The sequence below is a fragment of the Haplochromis burtoni genome, unplaced genomic scaffold, assembly GCF_018398535.1.
Source record: "Haplochromis burtoni strain Fernald_Lab_line unplaced genomic scaffold, NCSU_Asbu1 Contig_129, whole genome shotgun sequence".
NCBI classification, from domain to species: domain Eukaryota; kingdom Metazoa; phylum Chordata; class Actinopteri; order Cichliformes; family Cichlidae; genus Haplochromis; species Haplochromis burtoni.
In genome coordinates, this window is record NW_024582490.1 from 439,361 (window position 1) to 466,345 (window position 26,985).

The window sequence follows — 26,985 nt, forward strand, 5'->3', positions numbered from 1 at the left end:
CCACCCGTTTCACACTCGTACAAGTCACTGCATGAAAACTTTACGCGCACTGAACCAACGCTGTGAACTGAAGCAAGAATGCGCGGAGGCTGTGCTTTGAAATCAAAGTGAGAATCGGCACGCTTGTTGGTTTCCGGGTGTATAGGTTTTTTTTTTTTACTTTTTGTTTGGGAAGTGATGACACTGGAGCTGTCGGCAGGACTATGAGCGACCACGACATCCTCGAGATGGAGTCCGACATGGAGGATCTGGGGGATATAGAGCTGGGCATGATAGATGAGGAAGTTGGTGAGAGAACATGGTCTTTTGCAACAGTTGTCTGCATGCTGTTCCGGAGCGCGGACTCGGTCTGGGTTTTATCCTCGTGATGCTGTGGGTCCTTATCGAGACAGCTGTCGATATTCTTAGGCCACGTTATCTCCGGGAACTCATCTTTTGCTACTCTGTAGTGGAGAAATTATTACTATTGTAACTCCTTTAAACAAAGTCCCCTTTCTCTTATGTATTCTGCACTCCGGTATAGTTAAGATATTTACTTTTTACTCTATAATATGTAGTCCCAGTATGGCGCAAATACAGTGTTGCTCAAGGATAGATGACGGTGTGCAGTGTTACACATTGATCAGGAATGGGCATGTGCAGAGAGACAATTGAGCACCAGTGGAGGTGTGGTGCACAATACAGCTTCGGACCCAAGAACCCAAGATTACAAATGACTATAGTTTCTCGGTATTCCTAGATCTCCCTTGCTACCACACAGAAACACCTCTCAGCGAGCTTTTGTTGTTCGGATTTTTCACATTCCTGACTCTGCAAACCGAAACCATAACTCCGCTGCTGAACAGAATGTCTCCTGGGCTCGTCTTCATCTCTGTACCCAGAGTAGATTCTGCTGCAGTGTTTCTAAGAAATCTATATCATACCTGTCTCATCTAAAGTGACGCAGGCCTATCGATGACATGTTTTTTCTCTCTCCCTTTGTTCACTGATGTCTTAGATAATAGATCATAAGATAAGATCATAAAATAGATCATGAAGAGCATCTCACTGTAAAGGCACTCTAGTCTAATGGAGGGTTCGTTTCATTACAATCATTTTACAGGACTGTGGTGGTCAGTGCATTCACCAACAAAGTAGTCTTAATGAACGTCAAATGTAAAATGGTCACACTGGCTGTGGTTGAGGTGGTGTCAGTCACTTTGGCTTCTTACCCAGCTTTCTTTTTTATGCTTCAGTAAGCATGATGCATGATCTCAATACAGGCTTGACACAGTTGCTGAAGGTGCACCGGATGTACCCATTTTACTGAACCGATCGAACGAAGATGAGAAAATCAGGTTTAAGCACTTTTCATGAAAACCAATAATTATTTATTGGTTTTCATGAAAATATACAGCCAGATTTGTGTCCTGACTTGCAATAGAGCTGGTTCTCGATTCTTATCTGTTGTGAAACCTCCCCTGAGATCGAGCAGAAAAGCAACTCCTGCCGTTTCGTAAGATACTTTTTTTTTAACCATCTTCGGCCTCGCCTCTGTCAGTGTGCCCCAGGGTGGCTGTGGCTACAATGTAGCTTGCCATCACCAGTGTGTGAATGTGTGTGTGAATGGGTGGGTGACTGGATGTGTGAAGCGCTTTGGGGTCCTTAGGGACTAGTAAAGCGCTATACAAATACAGGCCATTTACCATTTTTACCATTCAAAATTATTATTATGTACGCCTTAAGGTCACATACCTAGGCACCACAATGCTTCAAAAGCTGTTTTTTTTTCTTTTAAGGAATAATCCATTTTCCTCTCATTGTTACATGTGCCTTTTTTTTTCTTTTTTCTTTTTTGTACATTGATGTGTCGGATGTACTCTAAGGAAGGAAGTAGCCTGCGACTGGGTTAGTAGTTTCTGACAAAATAAAAGATTTCAGTTGCATGCTTTTCAAATGACTCACACTTTCTGAATCAGTTATGGTTGCAGAAGTTCTGTAAAAGCTTTTTGTGTTCGGAGACTGACGATTTCAGATGAATGTGTGTCTGTCTGAACTGCTTAAAACCCGGGCTGTATGTTATGTCACTGCACTTTGTGGGATGACTGCAGTATAGAAGTCAGACCGTGAGCCTGCTTGAAGACTTTCAAAGGAGAAATTGTTGATTTTAAGAGCAGTGTTTCTTCCTCACGCTCCCTCAGCATGTTACTATGGCCTGTGTTATGAAAACAACATCTGTCTCCAGTTAGTTTTCTTTTCCACTTTATATGGAAACACTGCAAGACTTCCCATATTTGATTTTTAGGTCATCTGTTTTTTTGAAATAAGGGACAAAAGATTTATGAGGCAAATGGGAGAGGCTGCAGTGTTATTTTTATTATGTATTTTCTTGTTTTGACGTAGTCTGTGGTGGGAAAGTATGTATGTTGAGCAGCGGAATTTCTATTTTGTATCAGGGGATTTATAGAACAATTGTGGTGAGTAGGACGTTTTGTGCAAGCAATAAATCAGCGAGAGAGTGTGATGTTAAAGGAAGTGAAAAGCAGTCTGTGGTGCTTCAGTGAGCACTGCAGAGCTAGAGCATTAGCTATAACTCAGTGGAAAACAAAGGTTAAAGAAAAGCGGGTCAGTAGTCCTTAAGAATGCTGTAGACTGGTGGGGAATAAAAAGCTGGAATGGAATAGGGAATGAAGCTCCAGTTGAGTCATTTTGTAGGCAAAACAAACAAGAGTTCACTGATTTAATTGAAAATGAACTTCAGTTGTTTTCTACAGCATCTGAAAAAGTGGTTGGGTGGAGTATGTGAGCTGTTTCTGGGCTCTAAAGTGGGGAATGCCAGAAAAAACGTTCAAGAATAACTGCTCTTTCAGCCTACTGATGCATATTTCCATCAACAATAAGCTCCTATAAGTAGATACCTTCTTAATATAATATATGGGATCTTACCTTTTGCTTTGTTTACCTTAGGTGACTAAACCATTTGTACTGTAGGACCTTAACTCAGTGTAACTATAAGTTACTGTACTGTACACAACTATACAGAACTGTTATAATCAGTAGTATATGCATAAACATATATGTACACCTATTAGAGAGCATAATTTACCTAGTTTATGGGCTAAACTGATATTTTAGACACATTTAGTTTAAAGGGCACACATGCTTTTCCTTATTCTCTGGCACATTTTTGCTGTAGTATGAGAGATAGTTACATTAAACATGGCCAAAAGTCTCACAAAATAAGGTCAGAATATGTGCATCCAGTCCTTATGAGTCAAAAGCTTAGGGCACACACTTCTATTCTGTTTTTTATGTTTGTTTAATTCTACTTTAAGGGGAATCCCCTCACTCAGTCATGGCTGTCCCCACCCACCTGTTGGTCAAAGATAACTTAAAGGGACGAGACCCAAAATGGCCTGTTTCAGACACTGGAGTGACAGAGAGTTCGGATATAGAGATATATGAGGACCATTCTGAACTGTAAATCATAAAGCGCTATTCTGCTAAAGTTGTATATGAGCATCAGCCCTTTCATAACAGGTTTATGACCATATGACAACGCTGTAAAAGAACAGCGTTGTAACCGTGCTTTCAGTCCATATCTGTCATTGCCTTCACAGCTGCGCCCTCCCATGATTTTATCTTGTGGAGCTCCAATGAAATCAAAATCTCCTCACAGACATTTGAACACCCGTGTCTGTTTTTATGTGCATGCCCCAGCAGGCGTACAGACACACTCATCCTCTCTGTTGTGGCTGACAAAGATATGTATTAGGACAAACATGAGATGCAGGTCAAACTGCAAATAAAAGACTAAAAGAGAAATAATAGCAGCATAACTTCTGTGCTATAAATGCAACAGAAGTTCATACAATATAAAATCTATATAATCTGCTAGTAATGCATCTTCTGCAGTACTTAGTCTGCATCCACTTAATCATGGACATTTGGATGTTTGACTGGACATGGATAATTTCAGGCTTTCAGTGAATTATCTGGCTGGAATGATTTTACAGCATGCATATTTAATGGCTTTAAAATAAACAAGAACTGGTTACACATGGTGAAAATTACACACATATAACACCCAATTGTTTCAATAATTCAGCCACAGATTTGAGGTAAAGTTAAAGAATTTGGGGCTAGTCCTCCTTTTTCATTGTTCCATCCACTTTTTGTAATGCACCAGTACCGCTGGCAGCATAACAGCCCCCAGAGCGTGTTCAGTGTTCTTGGGTTTGAAAGCCTCACCTTTACTCTTCCAAGCACACCTCTTGTCATTGCTGTCATGGCTATACAACTTTTCTCCTTCAGACCATAAAACCTTTCGCCAGGCGTAATCTGGTTTATGTGGGCAGGTGCAAATTTCAGTTGACCTTGCACCTCCTCTCAGTCAACGGCAATGCAAAACAGACTCTACTGTGGTGTTCCAGCAGTTTCCAGTTCAAAGCAGTGTTTAGCCTTGGTTTGTATGTTCTCCTGAAAATCCTAACTAGGGCTGCCACAAACGATTATTTTGATAGTTGACTAGTCACTGATTATTTTTGCGATTAGTCGACTAATCAGATCATGCATCCACTGGACGTAAAGCATCTCACACTTCTGATAATCAATTGTCTGCTTGATGTTTATTCAGCTGTGTAAAAACTATAACTTTAATCTCAGCCAAACAGATTTAATCAGGAACAAATAATATACTGAAAAAAGCCAAACAATAACATTTTTAAGTTTTGTAAGTGACTTATATATCATGTTTAACCTGAGTAGCGAAAGACGGCCGTGGGTTTGAAAACGATTTGCTGGTGTTGTGCCAAAAACTGATTTCCGGTATTTGCCAAAAACTTGTTGGTCTATAATATGTGAAACATATGTCAAATATATCCCTCATGAATTATATCAAGTCATCTTGAGCAACAAACAACATTTGGTGGCTCAAGAGTTGGCAGTTTGTCTTGTAAATGGTAAATGGCCTGCATTTGTATAGTGCTTTTCTAGTCCCATTCACACACAGGCGATGGCAAGCTACATTGTAGCCACAGCTGCCCTGGGGCGCACTGACAGAGGCGAGGCTACCGGACACTGGCGCCACCGGGCCCTCTGACCACCACCAGTAGGCAAACATGGGGTTAGTATCTTGCCCAAGGATATTTGACATGCAGCCAGGAGGCAGCCTGGGATTGAACCGCCGACCTTCTGATTAGTGGCTGACCTGCTCTGCCACCTGAGCTACAGCCACCTCGGAAGGTAATCGGAAGGTTGCCGGTTCGAGCCCCGGCTCCGACAGTCTCAGTCGTTGTGTCCTTGGGCAAGACACTTCACCCGTTGCCTACTGGTGGTGGTCAGAAGGCCCGGTGGCACCAGTGTCTGGCAGCCTCACCTCTGTCAGTGCGCCCCAGGGTGGCTGTGGTTACAATGTAGCTTGCCATCACCAGTGTGTGAATGGGTGGATGACTGGATGTAGTGTAAAGCGCTTTGGGGTCCTTAGGGACTAAGTAAAGCACTATACAAATACAGGCCATTTACCATTCCTGTAACAAGGTAGAAGCTGCAATCAGTTTTTGGCAGTGAGTTTTATGTATCCTTTATTTATGCAGTTAAAAAAAATTCTTGTTTACTTTAAAAATGTCTCTTTTAAGAGTAATCTGGCCAAGAGGACAGTTGTAATTGCAACAAATGCAAAAATAGTTCTGTAAAGATATTTTAAGTGGACAAAAGGAAGGTGATTGATTATAATGTAATTACAATAACACAGTTACAAAGATACTTGAGAAACAGGTAATTTTTAAATTTTATATATAACCCCTTTGTAATACCTGTTCACCGAAGTTTATTTAGCAACATACGTAACAATATTACACATAAAAAACACACGGAAACATCGGAAATCACTTTTTGGCACAACACCGGGAGTCCGGTGTTCTCACCGGCTCTAGTGAGCCTTGAGCCCCGGCTAGCTATCAAGCTGGTGAGTAACAAACGCCTCCGAAAACATCGGAGCGCTTTTGAAAATATGCGGTGTCTTGATAAACTGAGCAGATATTTGAAGTTCACACAGCTACATTCTCGCCTGAAAATATGTTAAACGTTTATTTTGTGACCCAGAAAGAATAATAAGAGTAATATAAAAACTAACTAGTTGGAAACTGAGCAGGGCCGCGCTGGGACGCGCTATGAATTCTGGGATAGGTTGGGCCACGAAGTATACACCCGACCTATCCTTCAAATCTGGGGAAATGAAGGGAGCATTTGCACGATCTTGGAATCTGCAATTAATTAGAAATGTCTTTCCAAAGTTGTGACAATTAGTGACAATGACAGTTTTCCTCCTTAGTGTCAAGACTAGCGAGTTAAACTCAGAGTGCAGGTTTATTGCTGGGAAAATTCTTCATAGAAATAACATCACCAAACAAACTCAAATCACCAATACGGGACTAGACACTAAACTGGGCACTGAAACCTAAAACTAGAAAACCTGAGGAAACAAACCAGAACTAAGAGCGAGGAAATTTACAGGAAAATGAGGGTTGAAAACACAGCACGAAGTGAGGATTAGGAAACAGGAAGAAACACAGCTGGGACAAATCAGACATAATGAGACGAGGGAAGGCAAAACTAGATACCCTGGCATAGGAGACACACTATCAAAATAAAACAGGAAATACGCCATGTACGCACAGACACGGACTCAGAGACACAAGCTTAACACTACGATAATACTGATACGGTACAGAGGGAACATAAGGACAGAGATGACCAGACAGGAGACGTGGGACCAGGACAGGCACAGAGACACAGACTTGATACTGAACAGAGGGAACACGGAGTACAGGGACAGGAATGACATGAGACACGACCGACAGGGGAACAAGAGAATAAACACGAGGGCAGAATTAAACCAAAGAACTAGAAATCACAAAGCCAGGAGAACTAAAGATCTAGAAATACAAAACAGAAACCAAACCCCTAATAGTCATGAACCATGATGAAAACAAAAATGAAAAAAACTAAATTCAAAACACTGGGTCACTGACCCAGGACTGTGACAGTTAGATTTTCAGAGTTCCTTCAATTTTGTTTTAAGTATTGGTCCAAGATTGCTGACAAAAACAAATTATTTCTGTGCTAGCAAAGAGAAACTACCATTTTGGGGTGGCTGTAGCTCAGGAGGTAGAGGAGGTCATCCACTAATCGGTTGGCGCTTCAGTCTATGTGCAAAATATCCTTGGGCAAGATACTAACCCCAAGTTGCTCAATGATGCATCCATCGGAGTGTGAATGTTAAACAGAAAGCAATTAACCACTGTTAAAAGTGCTTATATGAATGGTGAATCATCATTCACCCAACCAGTCCATTTACCAGTTCTAGTCAATCACAATCACATAACCTCTGCCAAGTTATTAAAGATTGAAGCGCATTTATATATTTGAGTTAGGGCTGGGCCATATCATACCATTCACGGTAATACTGGTATAATGTTGGGCAATGATAAGAAAATGAAATATCGCGATAGAATATGGGTAAAACACGCATGCGCAGTGCCTTTGTTTTCATATGCACATGGAGGAAAAAGCGTGCCGGTGACGGGAAATGAGAAGAGTGAAAGCGGATCACTGAATGAAACGGATGAACCAGAACTGGTTTGTAAAAATGCTGCAACTTTAGTGGTGTGGAACTGGTTTATCTTTCATCCATTAGATACACAACAAAGCACTATTTTTGGTAGCGCATGCTAGCGGGCCGTCGTTATTACCGTGTTTTTTGGAAAATACAACACACTTAAAATACATCCTTTGATTTTTTCTTAAAATCGACAGTGCCCCTTATAATCCCGTGTGCCTTATGTATGAATTCTGGTTGTGTTTACTGACCTCGAAACGATTTTATGTGGTACACAGCGCTCGAAAATCTGTCAGATGTTTTAGTACGACTTTGCTAAGCTACGAAGCCGCACCGCTTGATGGATTGTCGGAGCATTACGGCTATCGTAGGCAGGAGCCTCGCGGAGTGATACGTACTGTGCTTCAACATAATATTACCGTATTGTGTGTGTATAACCTCTTTCTAAGTTTTGTGGATATTATACATGGTTATGCTGAGGATATGTCGGCCAATTTCCACTGGAAATGCATTTTGGTTAAACTGACAGCAAGGAATTTGCACTGTTACATTTTTATATAACTTTAATGCACATAAAAAACAGCTGCTTGTTTAAGTGAAAATACGTTGATGGGTTTTTTTTCCACTAATAAAGTTGTGGAGTTGTAAAGTATTTTGTCTAGTATCAATTATATTGTCAGTTATATCGTTATCGCAAATTTTCAAATGTATATCGTGATAAATATTTTTGGCCATATTGCCCTGCTCTAATTTGAGTATCTGAATATTTGAGTCTGTATGTATAATTTTTACTCTGTGAGAAAATCCAAAAGAAACTCAAACTTGTGCACCACACTCCTGTTTTTAAAGATGAATGCTGTATCATCATTCCACTCTGGAGAAAGAACAAGCCAAAGAAATCATTAAAAGCCCCAAATTCCCTGATATTCATGCCCATGATAACTTTATGCAAACCTCTGTCCAAAACTGCATGTCTGTTCTTTGTTCATTGTTGCATTTGCATTCCTATTTATATATGCAATCTTCTTCTTCTTTCTTTTTTTTTTTTTTTGCAGTATACCCAGAGGAGTTTTTACCAACTTATCACTCTATCAAAGAAGGAGGAAACGTAATTAAAGCACAAGAGGTGAGTCAACAGACAATGAAGTAACATTAAACCCCTAACATAATATTATGAGCTTTACTAAAACTTAGTGGGTCGGACTGTGTGGTGAGAGAGGGGGAGGGAGAGGAGAGCAGGGCGTTACAGTGTTTGTTGACCTACGTTACACGTTGAATAGGCAGGTCCAGGTCAGCGTTAACATTGTTTCTGCTGCGACTGTCTCCAAGCTGGACATTTACTTGTGATTATGTTCAACAAGTATGACATTATGGAGGAAGAGGAGTATGAGTTTCATCCTGTAGATTTACCCAGTGAGCCTTGTTTTTCCCCTCAGGTAGAGTTTAATGACAAACCAGACTCCCTGTTCTTCAATGATGGTGTTAGGAGGATTGACTTTGTCCTGGCGTATGAAGATGAGGAAAAGAAGGAATATGAGAAGAGGCATGTGTTACAGAGACGCAAGGTAAGCTTGTTTTTCTTTTAACCTTATTGAGCATTTTAGTAAAACGCACCATGCCATTAAATCCAAAGATACTGGGTGTACTGCAAACGGTGCGAAGTGGAGTAAATAGTGCATAGCAGAGAGATGACATTATAGTAATAAAAAGCTTAATTTGCATAGTTCTTTGTAAAACACGGTGGTTTCTGGTATGTATGTGGGAGCCTGGATATACGGGTCTTTATATCTCATTAATAAAATGATAAAATCAATTTTAAATTTCACTGGATGCTGGTGAAGGGAAGCAAGATTCGAGGTGACGTGTGAGTGCGGGCAAGCCTAGCTGTTATGTCAGTGTGATTACTGACCTTCAAGAAGCTGTCCGGGTGAAAAAGAATTGCAATGGAGGACATTTAAAGATATCCAACTGTTAATGGTAATGTTAAGGTTGTCATCGTCAACATAGTAACATATGAGATGCCTTTAAAGCTCTTAAGTAGATGGCCAGGAGAGTAGCAGATAGTTGGAGAGTTGGACCAAAGCGCTTCTAGTGAGAATATTTAGCTATTAATGATTTTTAGCTATCAGAATATAATCAAAACCATTTAAGAAAAGTGATGCCAACCTAGTTCAACAACCTGTCATATAAGACCGGTGTGATCAGTGGTGTTAAAGGCTCGGGGACTGCAAACAGCCTGCTATGCCAGCATTCAGAATCCATGGAGAGTAGTTATGATGTTAGATTTAGAGTGTTAGTATTGACATTTGATCTCTGAGCGTCTATTCTTTTCACCAGTGACTCTCTGGTTCGATTCCCAATGGGTTTTATCTGAATGCCTTCGTTTTAACTTTAAGATCTGACTGCATTTTATGTGTCCTAATGAGTTATATAACAACATTCTTCTAATAGAATAATCTAACATCATAACGTATACACAAAGTGCATGCAGGCGAATGTATATAGCCAAAATTTTCTCAATGTTTTATTTATTACTCATACAAATGGCAGAGTCTGTTTCTTATTTGTAAATGGAGTTTTTGTTTGCACTTGGATTAGTCTGTCAGTCTGTGGCTTCATATTATTCCCCTCTGTCTGTAAATATTAATTATCCAGGATATGAAGCATTAGATTCTGACTGTGAGGTGCTCCTGGCTATATTCCTTGAGAGAGCTAATGAAGAGCATCATTTTTTCAATTAGATGCTCAAAGTTCATCATCAGAACAGATCTGTTTGGCCATGAGTAATTTTTAATTTATGTTTTTAGATTTTGTGGTGCAAAAATGTTAAACCGCCACAAAACAAAGTCAGTTGGTTTGTAACTGAAGAGAAGGAAAAATAGAAAGAAAGAAGACCAACTCTTCCTGGTCTGGTTTCTGTTATTAGTATTAGACTGAAGGATGAACTGGCATATCCAGGCTTGTTTGTCCTCTTTCACAACAGGTTTACAGTCAGGTTTGTATATAATATAATGCTTGGAAATGAATATGCTGTTGTTAGAAAAGAAGTGCCACATGTTTTCCTCTTGATTGAGATGAGAGCTGTGAATAAATACAGGCAGTGGGTGTAGACAGCTGCAACCCAGCTCCATGTCCGTAAAAGCTGATCAGCCAGTTTTACTGAGCTCCTTGGAAAAGATTTGCCTATAAAGTTACTGGAAGTATCACAGTCCTGGGCTTTGGACTCAGTTTCCGGACTAGAGATTTCCTCTCTATTCGTTAATGTTACGTTTGTTTCTTAGTTTGACTGTTTATTCTTGATTGACTCGTTCCTGAACATCTTGAGTCTTAGTTCTGTGTTTCCGTTAATGCTGATTTCAGTTACTATTCTGCTTTAGGTTGTTTGGTTTGGTCTCGAGGGTTTTTTTTAGCCTTTCCCTTCTGTGGCAGGTTCAGATGTCAGGGTCATTGTCTCTGTGTTTAGTTGCTTCCTCTTTCCTTTTGATAGTCTTGTCACTTGCACTTTATGTTTAGTTCTACTTCCCTTGTTTCCACTTGCTACATTACTCCTTGCATTTATTGTCTCCCTTTAACATTTGTCTAGTCATCCCTTTAGCTCTGTAGCAGCTTACTGGGAGCTTTCCTGTTTGGAATCTGTAGCATATCTTGATATCTTCCCTATTTTGATCCCTTGTTTAGCACATGACAGGAAATCAAATTTCCTAAGTCTATTAGAACTGAGGAAACATTATATTCATAAGAAATCTAGGAAGCGGAGAGTCCCTAGAAGTCACTCCCTTAACTTTGTTGTTCCAGAGCATAACTTTGGTCAAACACAGGTTGCTTAACCTTATTCTGCTCTGACTGCTGGGAAGGCGTGGTTCTTTCACATGCTGTTGGTTAAATGGAATTATTATGATTGTCTATATACATCGCATGCAATTGTGGTATTTCCTGTTTCTCAATGAGTAATCTTTCTGCTAACAAAGTTAGCACTAACAAAGACTAAAGCTATTTTTAGCTTTGCTTCGTTAACAGTTCCTTGAAAGTGTCCATGAGGTGCTGAATGTGACAATTTAGCGATACCAAATTATTCACCAAATGAATACACCGAAGACAGAGCGCAGTTCCTGCACCAGGAGAGCAACATGATGCAGTATTACAGTATTATATCGAGTTTTTAGTACATCTTTTTGAATAATAAATACATAAATCAGTCAACTAAAGGGGCCATGAAAGTATCTGCTGTATCCAGCGATTAATTTGCATTTGATATTTATTTTTTTATTGTCTTATTCTTTAGAGACGGCGAGAATACTTTGAGGCCAGCCTGATGAAGATGGGCATGGAGTTGGAGGCCACACAGTCTGTAAGTGGATGTCCTTGCCTGGAGGTTACTGGTTCTGTCCCCGTATCTCTTACTTTAACTGAATTCTCTCTTTGTTTGCAGGTTTTAGATGAAAAACTCATGTTTTTGAAAGTTCACATGCCATGGGATGTGCTGTGCACCTATGCCGAGGTCCTGCATATCAAGCTTCCCATACAGCCCAACGACATGCCGGCCCGCCCCTCCCCGTTGCGCTTTTTCTCCTGCATCACCAAGCACTTCTATCCCGATGAGAAACTGATCAGTAAGGAGTCCGAGTTCTTCACCGCCCCCTTTGAGAAGGATCGACAAGATCTCTTCTGTATCAAGGACAAAGATCTCTTTTTCACTCCATCGATGAGGAGCAGGATGGTAGGTGGTTCCATGTAGCTGCCATAAGTTCAGGCTGCCTGCAACTCTCCCTACACATAAATATGTCAATGGATTTATGAATTTCATGTTAAAATCACTAAAGTCAGGGTTCACAGACAACCTTAAAATGCCTTCATTTTAAAGGAACTTGATTTGAAATAATAGTCATCTTAAAACTTAACTTAACTTTTTCCATGAATTTGTGGTTTAAGTCTTATGTACAACATATTACGTATACTTTCACAAATCGCACATTAAAATAGTGGAGAAAAAGTTAGCAGGACTGGAAAATACAAGTTTGGACCAAGAACAAAAACTTTTATGCTCCTAGGTGAATGATTTAGTAATGGTTTGCTGTCATAACAATTTATTTTGAAGTGGTATGTAAGGAAACAGGCGTAAGAGACTCTGGAGAGGTGAAGGTATGCACCGGATACATGGGATCAGTAGAGCCAAGACTGAATGCATGTGCGACTGAGAAAGAGACGGGTGGAAATGTTAAAGTTTAAAGAGTGCAGATATTAAATGTACATGGATTTAAATACCTGGGTTCAAGCATCCAAGGCAACAGGCAGTGCACAAGGCAAGTGAAGAAGAGTGTCAGGGGTGATTTGTGATAGAAGCACAGCAGCAAGAGTGAAAAGGAAGATTTACAAGATGATATGATGTATGGTTTGAAGATTATGGCACTTCCAAAAATACAGGAGGTGGAGCTGGAGGTAACAGAGTTAAAGATGTTCAGATTTTCATTGGAGTGACCAGAATGGTCAGGATTAGAAATGAGTATGTCAAATAGACAACTTAGGTTGAACAGTTTGGAGACAAAACTAGAGAGGAAGGTGGTTTCTGCATTTGGAGGGATAGTTCAAAGTTGAAGATGGAGCTGGGAGGCAGGAGGAAAAGAGCAAGACCATAGAGAAGAAGGACATGCAGAGGGTTGGTGTGACAGAGGAGGATGTTGGAGTAGAGGTGGAGGAAGGTGATCTGCTCTAGTTAAACTGAATTTATATTGCACCAAATCACAACAGCAGTTGCATCAGGGAACTTTATATTGTAAGGTAAAGACCCTACAATAATACAGAGAAACCCCAACAATCAGATGACCTCCTTTGAGCAAGCACTTGACGACAGTGGGAATGAAAAACTCCCTTTTAACAGAAAGAAACCTCCAGGCTCAAGCAGGAGGAGTCATCTGCTGGTTGGGGGTTAGAGGAGGGAAAAAAGACAAAAGACACACACTGTGGAAGAGAGCCAGAGATATACAATAACTAATGATTAAATGCAAAGAAGTCAGAGACGCAGGGTGCTCTGTCGAATCCAGTTTTTTCCCCAACTGCAGTACGGAAAGAACTGCATGCAATTGGACAATTTCCTCATTAGTTTTTTTTCCAAAGTGATGATTCCAAACCTAGAACACTTGAGACACTCATTTAAATAAAATAACAAATATCCGTTGTTAGAAATTATATAATTATCTTATAGTTTTTTATTTGATTTGAAAAAGTCAAGAACTCCTTTTAGATTGACAGAGATGGTTTTGTCTATGAAGAAAAAAATCAATGTATTATAAAATAGTAGAATGATAACTTTTTGACTCTTTCTCTTTTCTTAGGCGTATTACATCCTGAGCCGAGCCCCCTATGAGATACGAGGCAACATAAAGAAGTTTGGCATCACCAAACTGCTGGACAGTGGAGTTTACAAAGCGGCCTATCCCATCCACGATGTAAGCCACAATATTTTCTGCTTTATTTTGCATACTGCGTATTGTCTTGTTTAGCCAAGCTGTACTATGTTATGTCAATGGCTTCACTGCTCGTCATGTCAGTGTCGGTTCAATGTCAAGTCCCAAGAACCAGAGTGTCCCAATGAAAGATACCTGCTCTATGAAGAATGGGCTCATCCCAAAAGCTTCTACAAGATCCAACCGCTGGACCTCATACGGTAAATCTTTTTTCTGTGCATAAAAAATTGTCTTCTCTGTTTGTTCAAGAAAAATTAGTAGTAATTATTAATAACTCTAATTATTTTTATTGACAGGAACTACTACGGGGAGAAGATTGGCATCTACTTTGCCTGGTTGGGTTTCTACACGAGAATGCTCACTTGGGCTGCTGTTGTTGGGATTGGCTGTTTCTTCTACGGGTACTATACCCGGGACACCAGCACCTGGAGGTACTACAAACAATTTATTTCTCTTTAATGATTTTAAATATTTAAAAAAAAATGCTCTTTAATGGTCTGTCTTGTGTCTTTGAAATGCTGCAGCAAAGAAGTGTGCGACCCTGATATTGGGGGAAAAATAGTCATGTGTCCACAGTGTGACACGTGCCAATACTGGACATTAAACAGCACCTGTAACACTTCGAAAGTGAGTTCTGTTTTATTGTATTTGAATGCATCTTTTCCTGTCTTTAATGTTGCTCAGTATACTTTGCAGCACAGCGCTCACCTCACAGTAGGTAGCACTGTTGCCAGATTTGCATAGTGAAATGTGTGGCTGCTGTTTTACTTTGTGACACAGCTGCAGCTGCCATTGAAGTTTTATCTCTTTCTCTCTCTTTTTAGAATCTTTGCATATTTGATAACTTTGGAACGTTAGTGTTTGCAGTTTTCATGTCAGTCTGGGGTAAGTTTGATACAGTTTCTACCAGATTTTATCTTCTGTTATTATCTTTGCTTTTGCATCATCTTTGGTATTATTAATAGAACACCCTATTTATATTGCGCTTCCTTCTCTTATAACTGCCTGGCTTGTTGTTTCCTGTGTTTGTTTCGCTTTGTGCAGTGACTTTGTTCCTAGAGTTCTGGAAGCGCTACCAGGCAGAGCTGGAGTACGAGTGGGACACTGTGGAGTTCCTGGAACAGGAAGAGCCACCTCGCCCAGAATATGAAGCCAAATGTATCTATGAGAGGAAAAACCCCATTACAGGGGTAAATCCCACATACTTTTTCTCCAGCTAATCTCAGCTTGAGTTTTGATTTTCTCCATTTACAATGCATCAGTGAGTTTCACCTCTTCAAATATTGTTGCTGAGGTTCATAATTTCATTTTATTTATGTCTGCTATTTAGGTGAAGGAAAAGGTGCCATACACAGCCTGTGGACGATGTGTCCGTGTGTCGATAGGAATGACAACAGTCATTTTCTGGGTGAGTCATGAATTAAATGTCTTTTTTGTGTCTACTTTTTTTTTTTTTTTTACAAAGAAGAAGAAATACACAACAGGAATAGTGAGAACAATATATAAACTCCTTTTAAGGTATACCCTTCTTTTAATTTTATTATTTTACATAACAGCATGGAAAGAAAAACGTCTAATCCTTAGAAGGCCTTAAAATGATTATTATTTATTTAACAGAAAGTAAGCCAAACAAAGAAACAGTATTTGAAAAACTATGTACAACCTTATTGTTTCTATAGGAATTAAGAGGTTAAATATATAGCCACGTGCTGCTAGTCAAATGCACTATTAACTGCTCATTAGCAAGTGAGAGCACTACTACAAAAGTAAAAGCCAAAGAAAAGACAAAGGAGTATGGCTTGTTTGGGAAGGTTGCCTGGAGAAAGTATCTTCTTCCTAAGAAGAACATGGCAGCACAGCTTAGGTTTGCAAAGTTGTATCTGAACAAACCACATGATTTCTGTAACGATCCCTTTTGTAAAGATGAGACTACAGTGGAGATATTTGGCTATTATCCACAAGATAATTGTTTGGAGAAAACCAAACACAGCATCTCAACACAAACACCCCATACCAACTGTGAAGCATGGCGGTAGATGGGTGATGGTTTGGGCTTGTTTTGCAACCACAGGACCAAAGAATCAAGGTGTCACAATGTCCCAGACCTCATTGAAATGCGGTGGTGGGAGTTGAACAGAACTGTAAACAAGCAAATGTCCACATATCTCAATGAAATGAAGCAATGTTGTAAAGAAGAGCAGGCCAAAATTCTTCCACAGTGCTGTGAGACACTAATAAAGTCACAAAGAAAAAAATTAATTATTGTAGTGAAAGTTTGTTCTGCAAGCCAATTAATTTTGTTCTGATATTCAATTCAATTCAATTTTATTTATATAGCGGCAAATCACAACAAAGTCGCCTCAAGGCGCTTCATAGATACAGAGAAAAACCCAACAATCATATGACCCCCTATGAGCAAGCACTTTGGCGACAGTGGGAAGGAAAAACTCCCTTTTAACAGGAAGAAACCTCCGGCAGAACCAGGCTCAGGGAGGGGCGGGGCCATCTGCTGCGACCGGTTGGGGTGAGAGAAGGAAAACAGGATAAAAGACATGCTGTGGAAGAGAGACAGAGATTAATAACAGATATGATTCAATGCAGAGAGGTCTATTAACACATAGTGAGTGAGAAAGGTGACTGGAAAGGAAAAACTCAATGCATCATGGGAATCCCCGGCAGCCTACGTCTATTGGAGCATAACTAAGGGAGGATTCAGGGTCACCTGGTCCAGCCCTAACTATATGCTTTAGCAAAAAGGAAAGTTTTAAGCCTAATCTTAAAGTAGAGATAGTGTCTGTCTCCCGAATCCAAACTAGAAGCTGGTTCCACAGAAGAGGGGCCTGAAAACTGAAGGCTCTCCCTCCCATTCTACTTTTAAATACTCTAGGAACAACAAGTAAGCCTGCAGTGCGAGAGCGAAGTGCTCTAATAGGGTGATATGGTACTACAAGGTCATTAAGATAAGATGGGGCCTGATTATTTAAGACCTTGTATGTGAGGAGCAGGATTTTGAATTCAATTCTGGATTTAACAGGAAGCCAATGAAGGGAAGCCAAAACAGGAGAAATATGCTCTCTCTTTCTAGTCCCTGTCAGGACTCTTGCTGCAGCATTTTGGATTAGCTGAAGGCTTTTCAGCGAGTTTTTAGGACATCCTGATAATAATGAATATACTATTATTTATATAATATGGTTTCAGTTCACAAAAAAACCAAATTTTGCTTTAAAATAAAATGTCCATTTTAACCAATGTAATATTGAGCAGGAAGTATTGATCTATAAAAGTAGTTAGGGTACATGGAACAGTTTCCTCTTTGACTCCACATGTTTTCAAGCATCCTGTTATTCCAGCTGTCTTTCTCCACATCTCTTGACTGTCAGAAAGAATTTGTAATTATTTTATTTTATTTATTTATTTATTTATTTATTTATTTATTTATTTATTTATTTATTTATTTATTTTACTGATTTTGTCCTTTAGATAATGTTGATCCTGGCATCTGTTGTGGCCATCACTGTATACCGCCTGGCTGTCTTCTTTACTTTTTCTCGTGAACTGAGGAATACAAACTTGACAATTGCTGAGCCAATAAAGGAGTATGTGACACCTCAGATGGCCACTTCTGTCACAGCATCACTGATTAGCTTTGTTGTAATCATGATCCTCAATATTCTATATGAGCGGGTCGCCATCTGGATCACAGACTTCGGTGAGTTAAACATCCAACTGTACTGTCTTTCCTCAATGGAAAATAACCTAATCCAGTCTTTTCATATCCGACACAATAACAGAACTTCCACGAACCAAGACGGACTATGAGAACAGCTTGACTCTGAAGATGTTCCTCTTTCAATTTGTCAACTATTACTCCTCATGTTTCTACATCGCCTTTGCAAAGGGGAAAGCAGTTGGCTATCCAGGAAAGCCTGTTTATCTTTTGGGAAAATACAGAAATGAGGAGGTACTATTAGTCCATAAAGTGTTTACATAGCCAAGTAAATAGCTAGATATCCATGGCTCTCAATGTGTGTCTTCGATTTGCAGTGTGATCCGGGTGGTTGTTTGATTGAGCTGACGACTCAGCTGGCAATCATCATGGGTGGAAAAGCCATCTGGAACAACATCCAGGAGGTCTTGATACCGTAAGGACTCGGAATCTAGGACCTGTTTTTGTTGAGATGAGGTTGAACGCTAACTAGCCATCTTTTAAAAAGCTGTCCTTTTACTGTATACATACATTTGCTTGAAAAGTGAATGGACCCACTTTTTCCTCAACAATTCTACGAACTTTTCAATTAAATCCAGTCCATTTGAGCTGAAGTGGTCTATATGTCAACTACATTTTTATCTGTTACGTTACGTATTTTAAGCTTGAACTAAGTCAACCATTTGGACAGCTGCCAAACCTCTAATGAACAGAAAATTGCTAATTGGCATGAGCATCTCTTTCAATTTAGTCAAAGGGATGTCTCTTTTCAAAGGTCGTGACTTCACAGAAAGATTTAGCTCAATAAACACGATATGTCGCTTACAACAGTGTTCAAATCGACTAGATAAATAGGCAACGATACTTACTTACTGTTACTTTACGCCATCTCTTCCATCCTTTCAAGGTGGTTGAAGAATTTAATTTATCGCCACTGTGTCCATGTGACATCGGAGAAAGTGATTCCTCGCTGGGAGCAGGACTACCAGCTCCAACCCAGCTCAAAACTAGGACTGTTCTACGAATACCTTGAGATGGGTGAGATGGCAATACATTATTGGCACTTTGTCTGTTATATTTGCAGCTGCTGTTGTTGATAACAGAACCTGAATATACAGAATAATCGATTATTTTATTAATACCTGGTGCACTGGGAAACCTCTTGTTCCTTACAGCCATCCAATTTGGCTTTGTGACCCTGTTTGTGGCCTCCTTCCCTCTGGCTCCGGCCCTGGCTCTGCTCAACAATATAATAGAAATTCGGGTTGATGCTTGGAAAATCACCACTCAGTTTCGCCGTGATGTGCCAGAGAAGGCACAGCACATAGGAGCCTGGCAGCCCATTCTTCAAGGCATCACTATCCTGGCTGTGGTAACAAATGTAAGCTGATAATTACACCCAGACGCTATTTTTTTTAACTCATTTTACAGGCGATTACAATCTCAGCCCTTCAGTTTAGCTAACTACTATAACTGTACCACAGTTATTATCCGCAGCCCAAAATGACTATATGTTTGCCAAAAAAACAAGAAAAATGTTGTGCAAAAAGAAAAGTCTCACATTTTAACTTTTACAACCAGTTTTCTGCTTTTTCTGCATTAACTTTGTGCCCTGATGTTTGTCTGTTTCAACAGGCCATGATCATTGCTTTCACGTCGGACATGATCCCACGGCTGGTCTACTACTGGTCTTTCTCAGTGTACCCCTACGGCAATAATACTGAAAACACCATGAAGGGCTACATCAACAGCTCGCTGTCGGTATTCAGTACCAACGATTTTCACCCAGTTGATGATGAATATATCTACACGCCTCCCAACCTAACCACTTGCAGGTACAAAGACTGAATCATCATTTTCATTTAAAATTAGCTTCCACACTTTCTAGATAGTGCGAGGTGGACTGGAAGGACAAGGGCTTAAACTTTTTGTTTGTTAGTCCATCTGGACATAAGAATATCACACAGCAGATTTGATCAACTCCACTATGAAGGTGCATTATAGGATTTAGATCTGGTAACTGTGGAGGCCATTTAAGTACAGTGAATTTATTGTCATTTTTAGGCTTGAGATTGCTTGAGCTTTGTGACATGGTTAGTTATGATGAGAAAAGACCACAGCAACAATATTTGGGTAAGATGTAACATTTAAATGATGCTCAGTGTCCCAAAAAGATATTTCCCACATCATTACACCACCAGCACCCTAAACTGATTTAAAGGCAGGATGGAGCAATACCTTCATGTTGTTTATGCTCAGTTCTAATCGTACCCTCCAAATGGAGACTCATCAGACCAGGAAATGTTTTTCCAGTCTCGTGAGTTTGTGCACTCTAAAGCAGTCTGACTCGTCACCTCTGACATCAAAGGTGTTTTTTCCCCAGAGACCTCCAGCTCACTGGATATTTTATTTTCTTCACACCATCTTCTAAACTAGCTAGAAATGGATGTGTGGGGAAATCCCAGTAGATCAGCAGTTTCTGATCATCCCATTGGGCACCAAAAACCTTATTACACTCAAAGCCACTTAAATTACCTTTCTTCTCCATCCTGATGTTCACTTTGAACTTCAGCAGGGTGTTTTGATATTGTGTATATGCCTAAATACAGTAAGTTACTGCCAGGTTATTGGCTGATAAGATATTTACCTTAATTAGGAGTTGAAAAATATGTACTTAATGAAGTGGCCAGTGAGCGTATTTGAATGTATGTAACTTGGGGAAAAAAAGGTTCCAATTAAGTGAGTTGACTGTGAGTTTTTATTTAACCTTAGTTGGATCATATATGCATGAACATGCAGAAACCTATACACGCATATGTGTTTGTTTAAGTGCAAGTAAATAGCAAACAGTCCCTGCAAGTATGTGCAAGACAACCTGATTTAATCACAGTTATAAGATTTACTGAAAAGAAGTTTTATCTGTAGCCTTGAAAAATGCAAGGAGAATGACTAAGCTGAGGGAGGGAGTACAGACTAAGGACAAGAGAGGAATGCAGACCAAAGCTATTTTGGTATTAGGCATGGGGGCAGGGCTTGGTTTCAGCAGGGCAACGACAGAGTCCAGATCAGAGTCGAGGAATGGACCGAGTAATGCTGGAGGTTGACGAGATGGGCTTTAGTAGCGTGTGAACACAAATGAGCTTCAAAACATTCCAGAAACGACTGAAAAACTGTTGAGCTCGAACCAAAGAGTGGAGAAGGGTGAAGAGCAGCTGTGGCCTGACTTATACTCATATAATCAAGCACAGACAAATTATATTCTGCAGTCATAAAAAAAAGATTAAAGCTGAGAAATACAGAAACAAATGTATGGCAAATCAGTGCGGGTTTGAAGAAAACTACTGAAAACTTTTCTCTTACAGGTATCGAGATTATCGGTTTCCCCCCGGGCACCAAAGACAGTACGAATACAACATGTTCTACTGGCACATGTGATCGCTGCCAAAATGGCTTTTATAATTGTTGTGGAGGTGAGTAGAAACTAAATAAATAGAAACCGATCACGTCAGAAAAGGATAATTTAAGAACATGCCAATGGAAGTGTTCACTTCTTTTTTTGTGTGTGTGTGTGTTCGCAGCACATTGTTTATTTTACCAAGTTCATCTGGCCTACATAATCCCCGACGTCCCGTATGCTGTTAAAGAACAAATCAAACGGGAAAAATACCTGACCCAGGTGATCCTCCACGAGACCAACCTGAAGCTGGTGTCCAAACGTTTGAAGGCAACTGAAACTGAAACTGAAAGCTGAGCATTTACAAAAGTAGGACTTGGAGGTGGATGAAAACGGATGGGACACGAAAGCAGAACCTTTTAAGTGTGTCACAAGAAGAGTGTTCTTTTTCTCTGTATTCAATTCAGTTTTATTTATACAGCACCAAATCACAACAACAGTCACCTCAAGGGGCTTTATCTTGTAATGTAGACCCTACAATAATATTATGATTACCAAGTTAATAAAGCATGAACTGCCTGACAGGAAACACCATCCTTGAGGAACTGCAGGACGGCGAACGGATAAACCAGAAAAACCACTGATGTGTAGTCTTCCCTAACCACTATTTTCTTGCCCTGGACTGCCTTGATGTGTTTGGTGGTGAAAACGCACTTTAAGAGTCTTGTTTTTCTGGTGAAATAAATTTAGCAGTCCCTTTAAATATAAAGATAACAGCACAGGTGGAAAAGGCTGCAGCAGAATGCCAAATATGAACTTTTGGCTCAAGAAATGTGAATTGTAACTTTTTTTTTTTAAATTACAAAAACCACAAATCCGTCTTGACGTTAAAGACCAAAACACAAATACTAAAATCAAGAAAAATGTAACATTTAGCACATTGGTGATTTTTTTTTTAATTTTAAATTAATTGCCATGCTGTATGTTTTATGCATTGACTTTTGCAACCGGATTTATTCAAAAGGGGGGAAAAGGCAGGTAAGGACGTCAAATCAGTGCTTTCAACTGTGAATCGTTTAGTTTTTTTTTCCTTCTTTCAGCTCTTTCACATATTTTTCTTGGCTGTTACAGAGATGACCTTTCAAGTCATACCAAAGGATACATTAATCTTGAGCATTTTTTTTAGTTATGCTATTCTTTTTGCTTGTTTTGGGTATATCAGACTAGAGCAGTTCTCACTTTAGCATCTCACTCTGTCCACCTTCCTCCACATGGGTGTGTACAGCTTTCGCACACATTTAATAATCACCAATATTGCAAAATGCAGATGTGCAGTGTTGGTATAATGCTTTTGTCACCTCTGTTAAAGAGCTCACAATGTTGCACGGCATAAATGTGCAGGAGATTGTCCCCTTTAAACTTTACATGTGTTTATTTTGTGAGGTGGGGGTTCTAGTAAGGAGAATAATCAACAAGTTTTGTATATAAAAAATATGTTGAAGTGGGGAAAACATAATATATCCTATGAAAAAACTTTGGTGAATATAAGTCTTGTGTATGACCACTGCACTTCATTTTTTATTCTGAAATGATGGTTCAGGCCTTTTTATGTTATCCCGTGTCAGTCATGAAAGTACCTCTTTTAATCCACTTTGTCCTGAACGTAAGTATAATCACCAGTAACAGTATCATATATCAATATCTTTATTGTCTTGTTGTTTTATACGGTCATTAAATTGTTTTTTATATATATCTATAAAAAGCATATTTCGTGTCTTATGTCATACATTTCATTTAGCCCTCAACTCTGATATGAATACAAGTGTAGTGCTCACATTAGTAAAATTAAACACGGCCATTATACTGAGATGAGGGGGTGCACCTTTAAATCACAACAGAAAGGCAAAAATCAAAGACTCAGCAAAAACTTCTGTGATACTTAGCAGAAGCAGCTACCTTAGAAAGCCTCACAGCACTGTCTAAATTATCCTTAATTTTAATGGTCACCTGACCAAATAAACTCTAAAACCAGCAGGGATGTCAAACATAAGGCTGGGGGGCTTGACCTGGCCTGCAAAGACAATCCAGCCTACTAGACAGCTTTGGAAAATGTTAAGAATTTTTACTACTTTTTCATTTAAGTTTTACAGTTTTCCCTACTGATAAATAGCTCCCACGTGGCCATTGGTATTACACCAAAGTAAGTAACTGATAAACAAATGACAGAAAAATTCCCTTTTTCACTACCTGCTATGGAAATTGTGTTAGCAATGGGTCCAGAGTTTTTGTGGGATTTTTTAAGAGAACTCTTATTTACAGCTTATTTATTTCTTGCTATTTAAGTCGTGCTGACAGATTTCTTTCTTGTACTACAGCAGAATTTCTTCAACAAATAGTAAAACTGAAACATACTGTTGAAATTACACTATTTTTGTTATATAAATCTCAGGCGTTACATGTATAATTAAACTTCTTCAAAGTGGGATTACTTTGACATTCTGCTTTTGAGGGATTCCTCTTAGAAATCCCAGTTCAGAAGTCAAGTTTCTCTGCTACATTTTTGATCAGGCAGATTTTTCAACGCTCCTCAAACGCCATCAAGACGCGTCGCAGGACCCAGTGAAACTCACATGTACGCCCCCAGTGTGCGTGCCTGAGGTTAAATAGTCTTTTAGTTTGTAGTTTATAAAGTTTTGAGTACATAAACTGCACAGTTTGTCCGCAATGAGCTCCCAGATTACTTGTATCGGGTGGGTAAAACGAGGCGTTGCCAAGGAAACCCCGGATAAAGTAAGTAACATTAGCATGTTAGCCGACCGGCGGCTAATCTGTCAACATGGTAGTGCCCAAACTTTTACACGTATTGAACCTCGAGTAAATGGCATATATATTTTAAAATAATAAAGCCACTTTTAAAATTTAACTCTAGGTTGAGTTGAGCCAGGAGGAGCTCCAGCGAATCATCACTGAAGCGAAAGAAGAATTGGGGTATGTTAAAGGCTCACTGCTCCCGTGTATCCCATCACACTGTGCCTGCTGTCATGTACTTTTTGTTTACTTCTTTGAATGCCCCCAGGGAACTGGCAGCTGAGGACGAAGAAGAAGATGCTGAGGGTGTACCTGCTGAAGAGAGTGATACTGCTGAAGTGCCACAGGATGAGAGTGAAGAAAGAAAGGAGGAGGGGGATGAGCTTGCAGAGTATGGCCTGGATAAATATGATGAAGAAGACGCAGGTGAGGAAGGGGCAAGGTGCTCTTTGGTTATTTGAGTAGTTTTGCCGCTTCATCCCATATCTTCTGGTGCTCTGCCTCTGTTTTAGTGACCGCTAATCTTGGTGACAGCCTGGCTGGACTCACAGTGTTCAGCTCTAATGAGGAGGATCCTTACATCACCATCAAAGACACAGTGAGTGGCCTCCAAAAATAAGTGCATGCATTCTGTGTTGTGCCTGAGGAGCTGCTATAAACTTTAAAACCCCTCATTTGTTTTCCAGTGCAAGAAATTTGTGTTAATTATTTTGGATAACTTCCTTCCTAGGACCAGTATGAGCGTGAGGACTTTCAAATCAAACCCACTGACAACCTGATCCTGGCAGGCAAAGCAGAGAAGGATTGCTGCAATTTGGAAATCTTTGGTAAATGCCTTCATTTACTGACTTAATGGACAGATAACAGAGGATTGTCTTCAGCAAATAGAAGGAAATTTTGTTCATTGGATACTGCTGCTGTGGCTTAAAATAAGCTAAATGTGTTACTTTGCAGTTTACAACTCAGAGGAGGACTCCCTTTATGTTCATCACGATATTCTGCTGCCAGCCTATCCACTGTGTGTGGAGTGGCTAAATTTTGACCCAAATCCTGCAGAAGGAACATGTAAGAAAACATCAATGATAAATGCAATGTAGATAAAGTCTCTTGTTTCGTTGTATAGGACCTTTTAGCAAACACTGTCTCCTGTTTGTGTATGTGTTACCCTGCAGCTAACTATGCAGCTGTGGGCAACATGACCCCTCAGATAGACGTGTGGGATCTGGATGTAGTGGACTGTTTAGAGCCGGCCTTCTCTCTGGGGAGCAAAAAAGCCTCAAAGAAGAAAAAGAAGAGCAAAAAGGTAAAAACCTAATTAGTGGTTTTATCCTCAGCAAGAAATTGGACCCTCAGATGCCCATCAGAGTGAGAGTGTGTGAATTTCTATCGCTTTCATTAAATCCTGAATTGATTTTTAAATGTAAATGTATTTTACCAGAAATATCAGAATCTCAGGTTAAAACTCACAAAACTATTTCAACAACTGCCAAACAACTAAATAAGGAAATGAGAGCAGGTAAAAAGATGTAAACAATGTGTGCGGATCCCCTCGTTCACCTGCCAGCACGTACATAGACGCGACATCAGGTGAAAGCTGACGTCTTACAGATTTGAAAGCTGCAGGTTTCGTCACTCTCTGACCAAAATTTACTGAACCAGCAACAAAAGAAGATCAAAACTACGCTTCACGTTTGAAAAACATTGTCATGAATTCCCTCTTACTTTCACTGTTTTGCTTCCACCAAGATAAAAATCACACTTCCTGCACAGCCCTCTCTCTCAGTGTACTCAGAGACCAGTTTACCGTCAAAAGTCTCCATATTCTGCATTATTCATTTGCTCATTACGCACCAGTCTACCGTTGTGTACAGTTCTGTCGGCCGCTGTAACCTTGCTCTGCTTCACTTTAGCAGTATCAGATAATATTCATATGTTGATTTGTGGTTTTCTTCAGTTTTTGATCTACTGCAGAATATTTTTAAGGCGGTTATCTGCTATAAAAAGTCAGGACAGGAAAATCTTCATGTTTTTCTGTGTTTTATCCTCAGTTACTTTGACACAAAGGCATCTGCTGTGATGCTGGCACCTCTAATGAAGTCTCACAAGTGACAGATTTGTTTTTGTACATATAAAAAATGTGAATATGTACTGATAAATGATCATAATTATAATATTTCTGACTGTTTGAGTCAAAATTGAATCGATTCAGTTATAGAAATCAAATAGATACCCAGCTCTAGTAGAAAGCACTATATTAGTACCAGTCCATTTAGTAAGCTCTGAAGGGTTTAATATAGGCTGAGACTGAGTTGGTAATTAACGGTTTCTGTCTGTTCTTCTAAAAATAACAGGGGGCAGCAGCAGAACCTGTTGAGGGGCACACAGATGCAGTGCTGGATTTATCCTGGAACCAGCTGGCCAAGTCAGTATCAGATTGCATTAATATGCATTCATCCATTTTCTACCACCTATTCTCATGTGGGTTGCGGTGCAAGGAGTCTAAACAGAGATGAACAGGCCTCTGTTTACGCTCGGAAAATTGACCCATTTCTAATGGAGAGCCCAGATTTCCTGTAAATGAAGCTCATTTCCTCAGCTTTTATCTGAGCTTTTATTATTTCAGTCTCTACACCCTGCTTCTTATCATAGGTGAAGGTAGGAAAGCAAGTCAACCAGTAAGCTGACAGCTTTGCCTTCCCACTTTGGTCTCTCTTCACCACAACAGACTTAAACATGCTGCATCAGTTCATCTTTCAATCACACGATCCACTCTTCCTTCCACTTGTAAACAAGTCTCAGAGATACTTGAATCCCTTTACTTGAGGCTGAGAGATGTGCATATACTTTGTTTATATTAGATGCATGTGGTATAACTGTACGTATCTGTACATCAGTGGGTCTTTCCTGAAACACAGTCCCCTCTTTCTTAGGAACGTGTTGGCTAGCGGTTCTGCAGATGAAACTGTTATCTTGTGGGATATGTCTCAAGGCAAGCCAGCCACAACCCTGCGCAGACACA

The 26,985-nt window shown here is 39.8% G+C and overlaps 2 protein-coding genes across 3 annotated transcripts in view; both read left to right on the top strand.

Moving 5' to 3' along the window:
* ano6 (anoctamin 6) lies at positions 1–22,912 on the top strand. Of its 2 annotated transcripts, XM_042224153.1 has the most exons (20): positions 1–288; positions 8,653–8,723; positions 9,034–9,162; positions 11,880–11,945; positions 12,027–12,314; positions 13,927–14,040; positions 14,143–14,258; positions 14,355–14,489; positions 14,583–14,685; positions 14,883–14,943; positions 15,103–15,248; positions 15,389–15,466; positions 17,539–17,767; positions 17,850–18,019; positions 18,103–18,200; positions 18,672–18,802; positions 18,940–19,145; positions 19,400–19,599; positions 21,127–21,234; positions 21,343–22,912. In XM_042224153.1, the coding sequence occupies exons 1-19, from the start codon at positions 204–206 to the stop codon at positions 21,197–21,199; spliced, it is 2,499 nt and encodes an 832-aa protein (XP_042080087.1). In that variant the 5' UTR covers positions 1–203; the 3' UTR covers positions 21,200–21,234; positions 21,343–22,912. The 2 variants fall into 2 exon arrangements, with proteins under 2 accessions (XP_042080087.1, XP_042080086.1); XM_042224152.1 differs by having other exon boundaries at positions 21,127–22,912.
* Positions 22,913–23,682: 770 nt separating this feature from the next.
* Positions 23,683–26,985, top strand: part of pwp1 (PWP1 homolog, endonuclein) — a 12,302-nt gene continuing 8,999 nt past the window's right edge. The window contains exons 1-9 of the mRNA XM_042224150.1: positions 23,683–23,948; positions 24,088–24,146; positions 24,235–24,392; positions 24,479–24,564; positions 24,697–24,793; positions 24,921–25,031; positions 25,139–25,269; positions 26,318–26,388; positions 26,897–26,983. Of these exons, the coding sequence (XP_042080084.1) occupies positions 23,883–23,948; positions 24,088–24,146; positions 24,235–24,392; positions 24,479–24,564; positions 24,697–24,793; positions 24,921–25,031; positions 25,139–25,269; positions 26,318–26,388; positions 26,897–26,983 (866 nt within the window). The 5' untranslated portion in view covers positions 23,683–23,882. The remainder of the gene's footprint in view (positions 23,949–24,087; positions 24,147–24,234; positions 24,393–24,478; positions 24,565–24,696; positions 24,794–24,920; positions 25,032–25,138; positions 25,270–26,317; positions 26,389–26,896; positions 26,984–26,985) is intronic.

Bases quoted from the DNA above. Each gene is read 5' to 3' on its own strand.
- ano6 (XM_042224152.1), top strand. From the start codon at position 204: ATGAGCGACCACGACATCCTCGAGATGGAGTCCGACATGGAGGATCTG. The intron at 14,490-14,582 runs GTACTACAAACA...GAAATGCTGCAG, and splicing joins CGGGACACCAGCACCTGGAG to CAAAGAAGTGTGCGACCCTG. The intron at 17,768-17,849 runs GTGAGTTAAACA...ACACAATAACAG, and splicing joins CATCTGGATCACAGACTTCG to AACTTCCACGAACCAAGACG.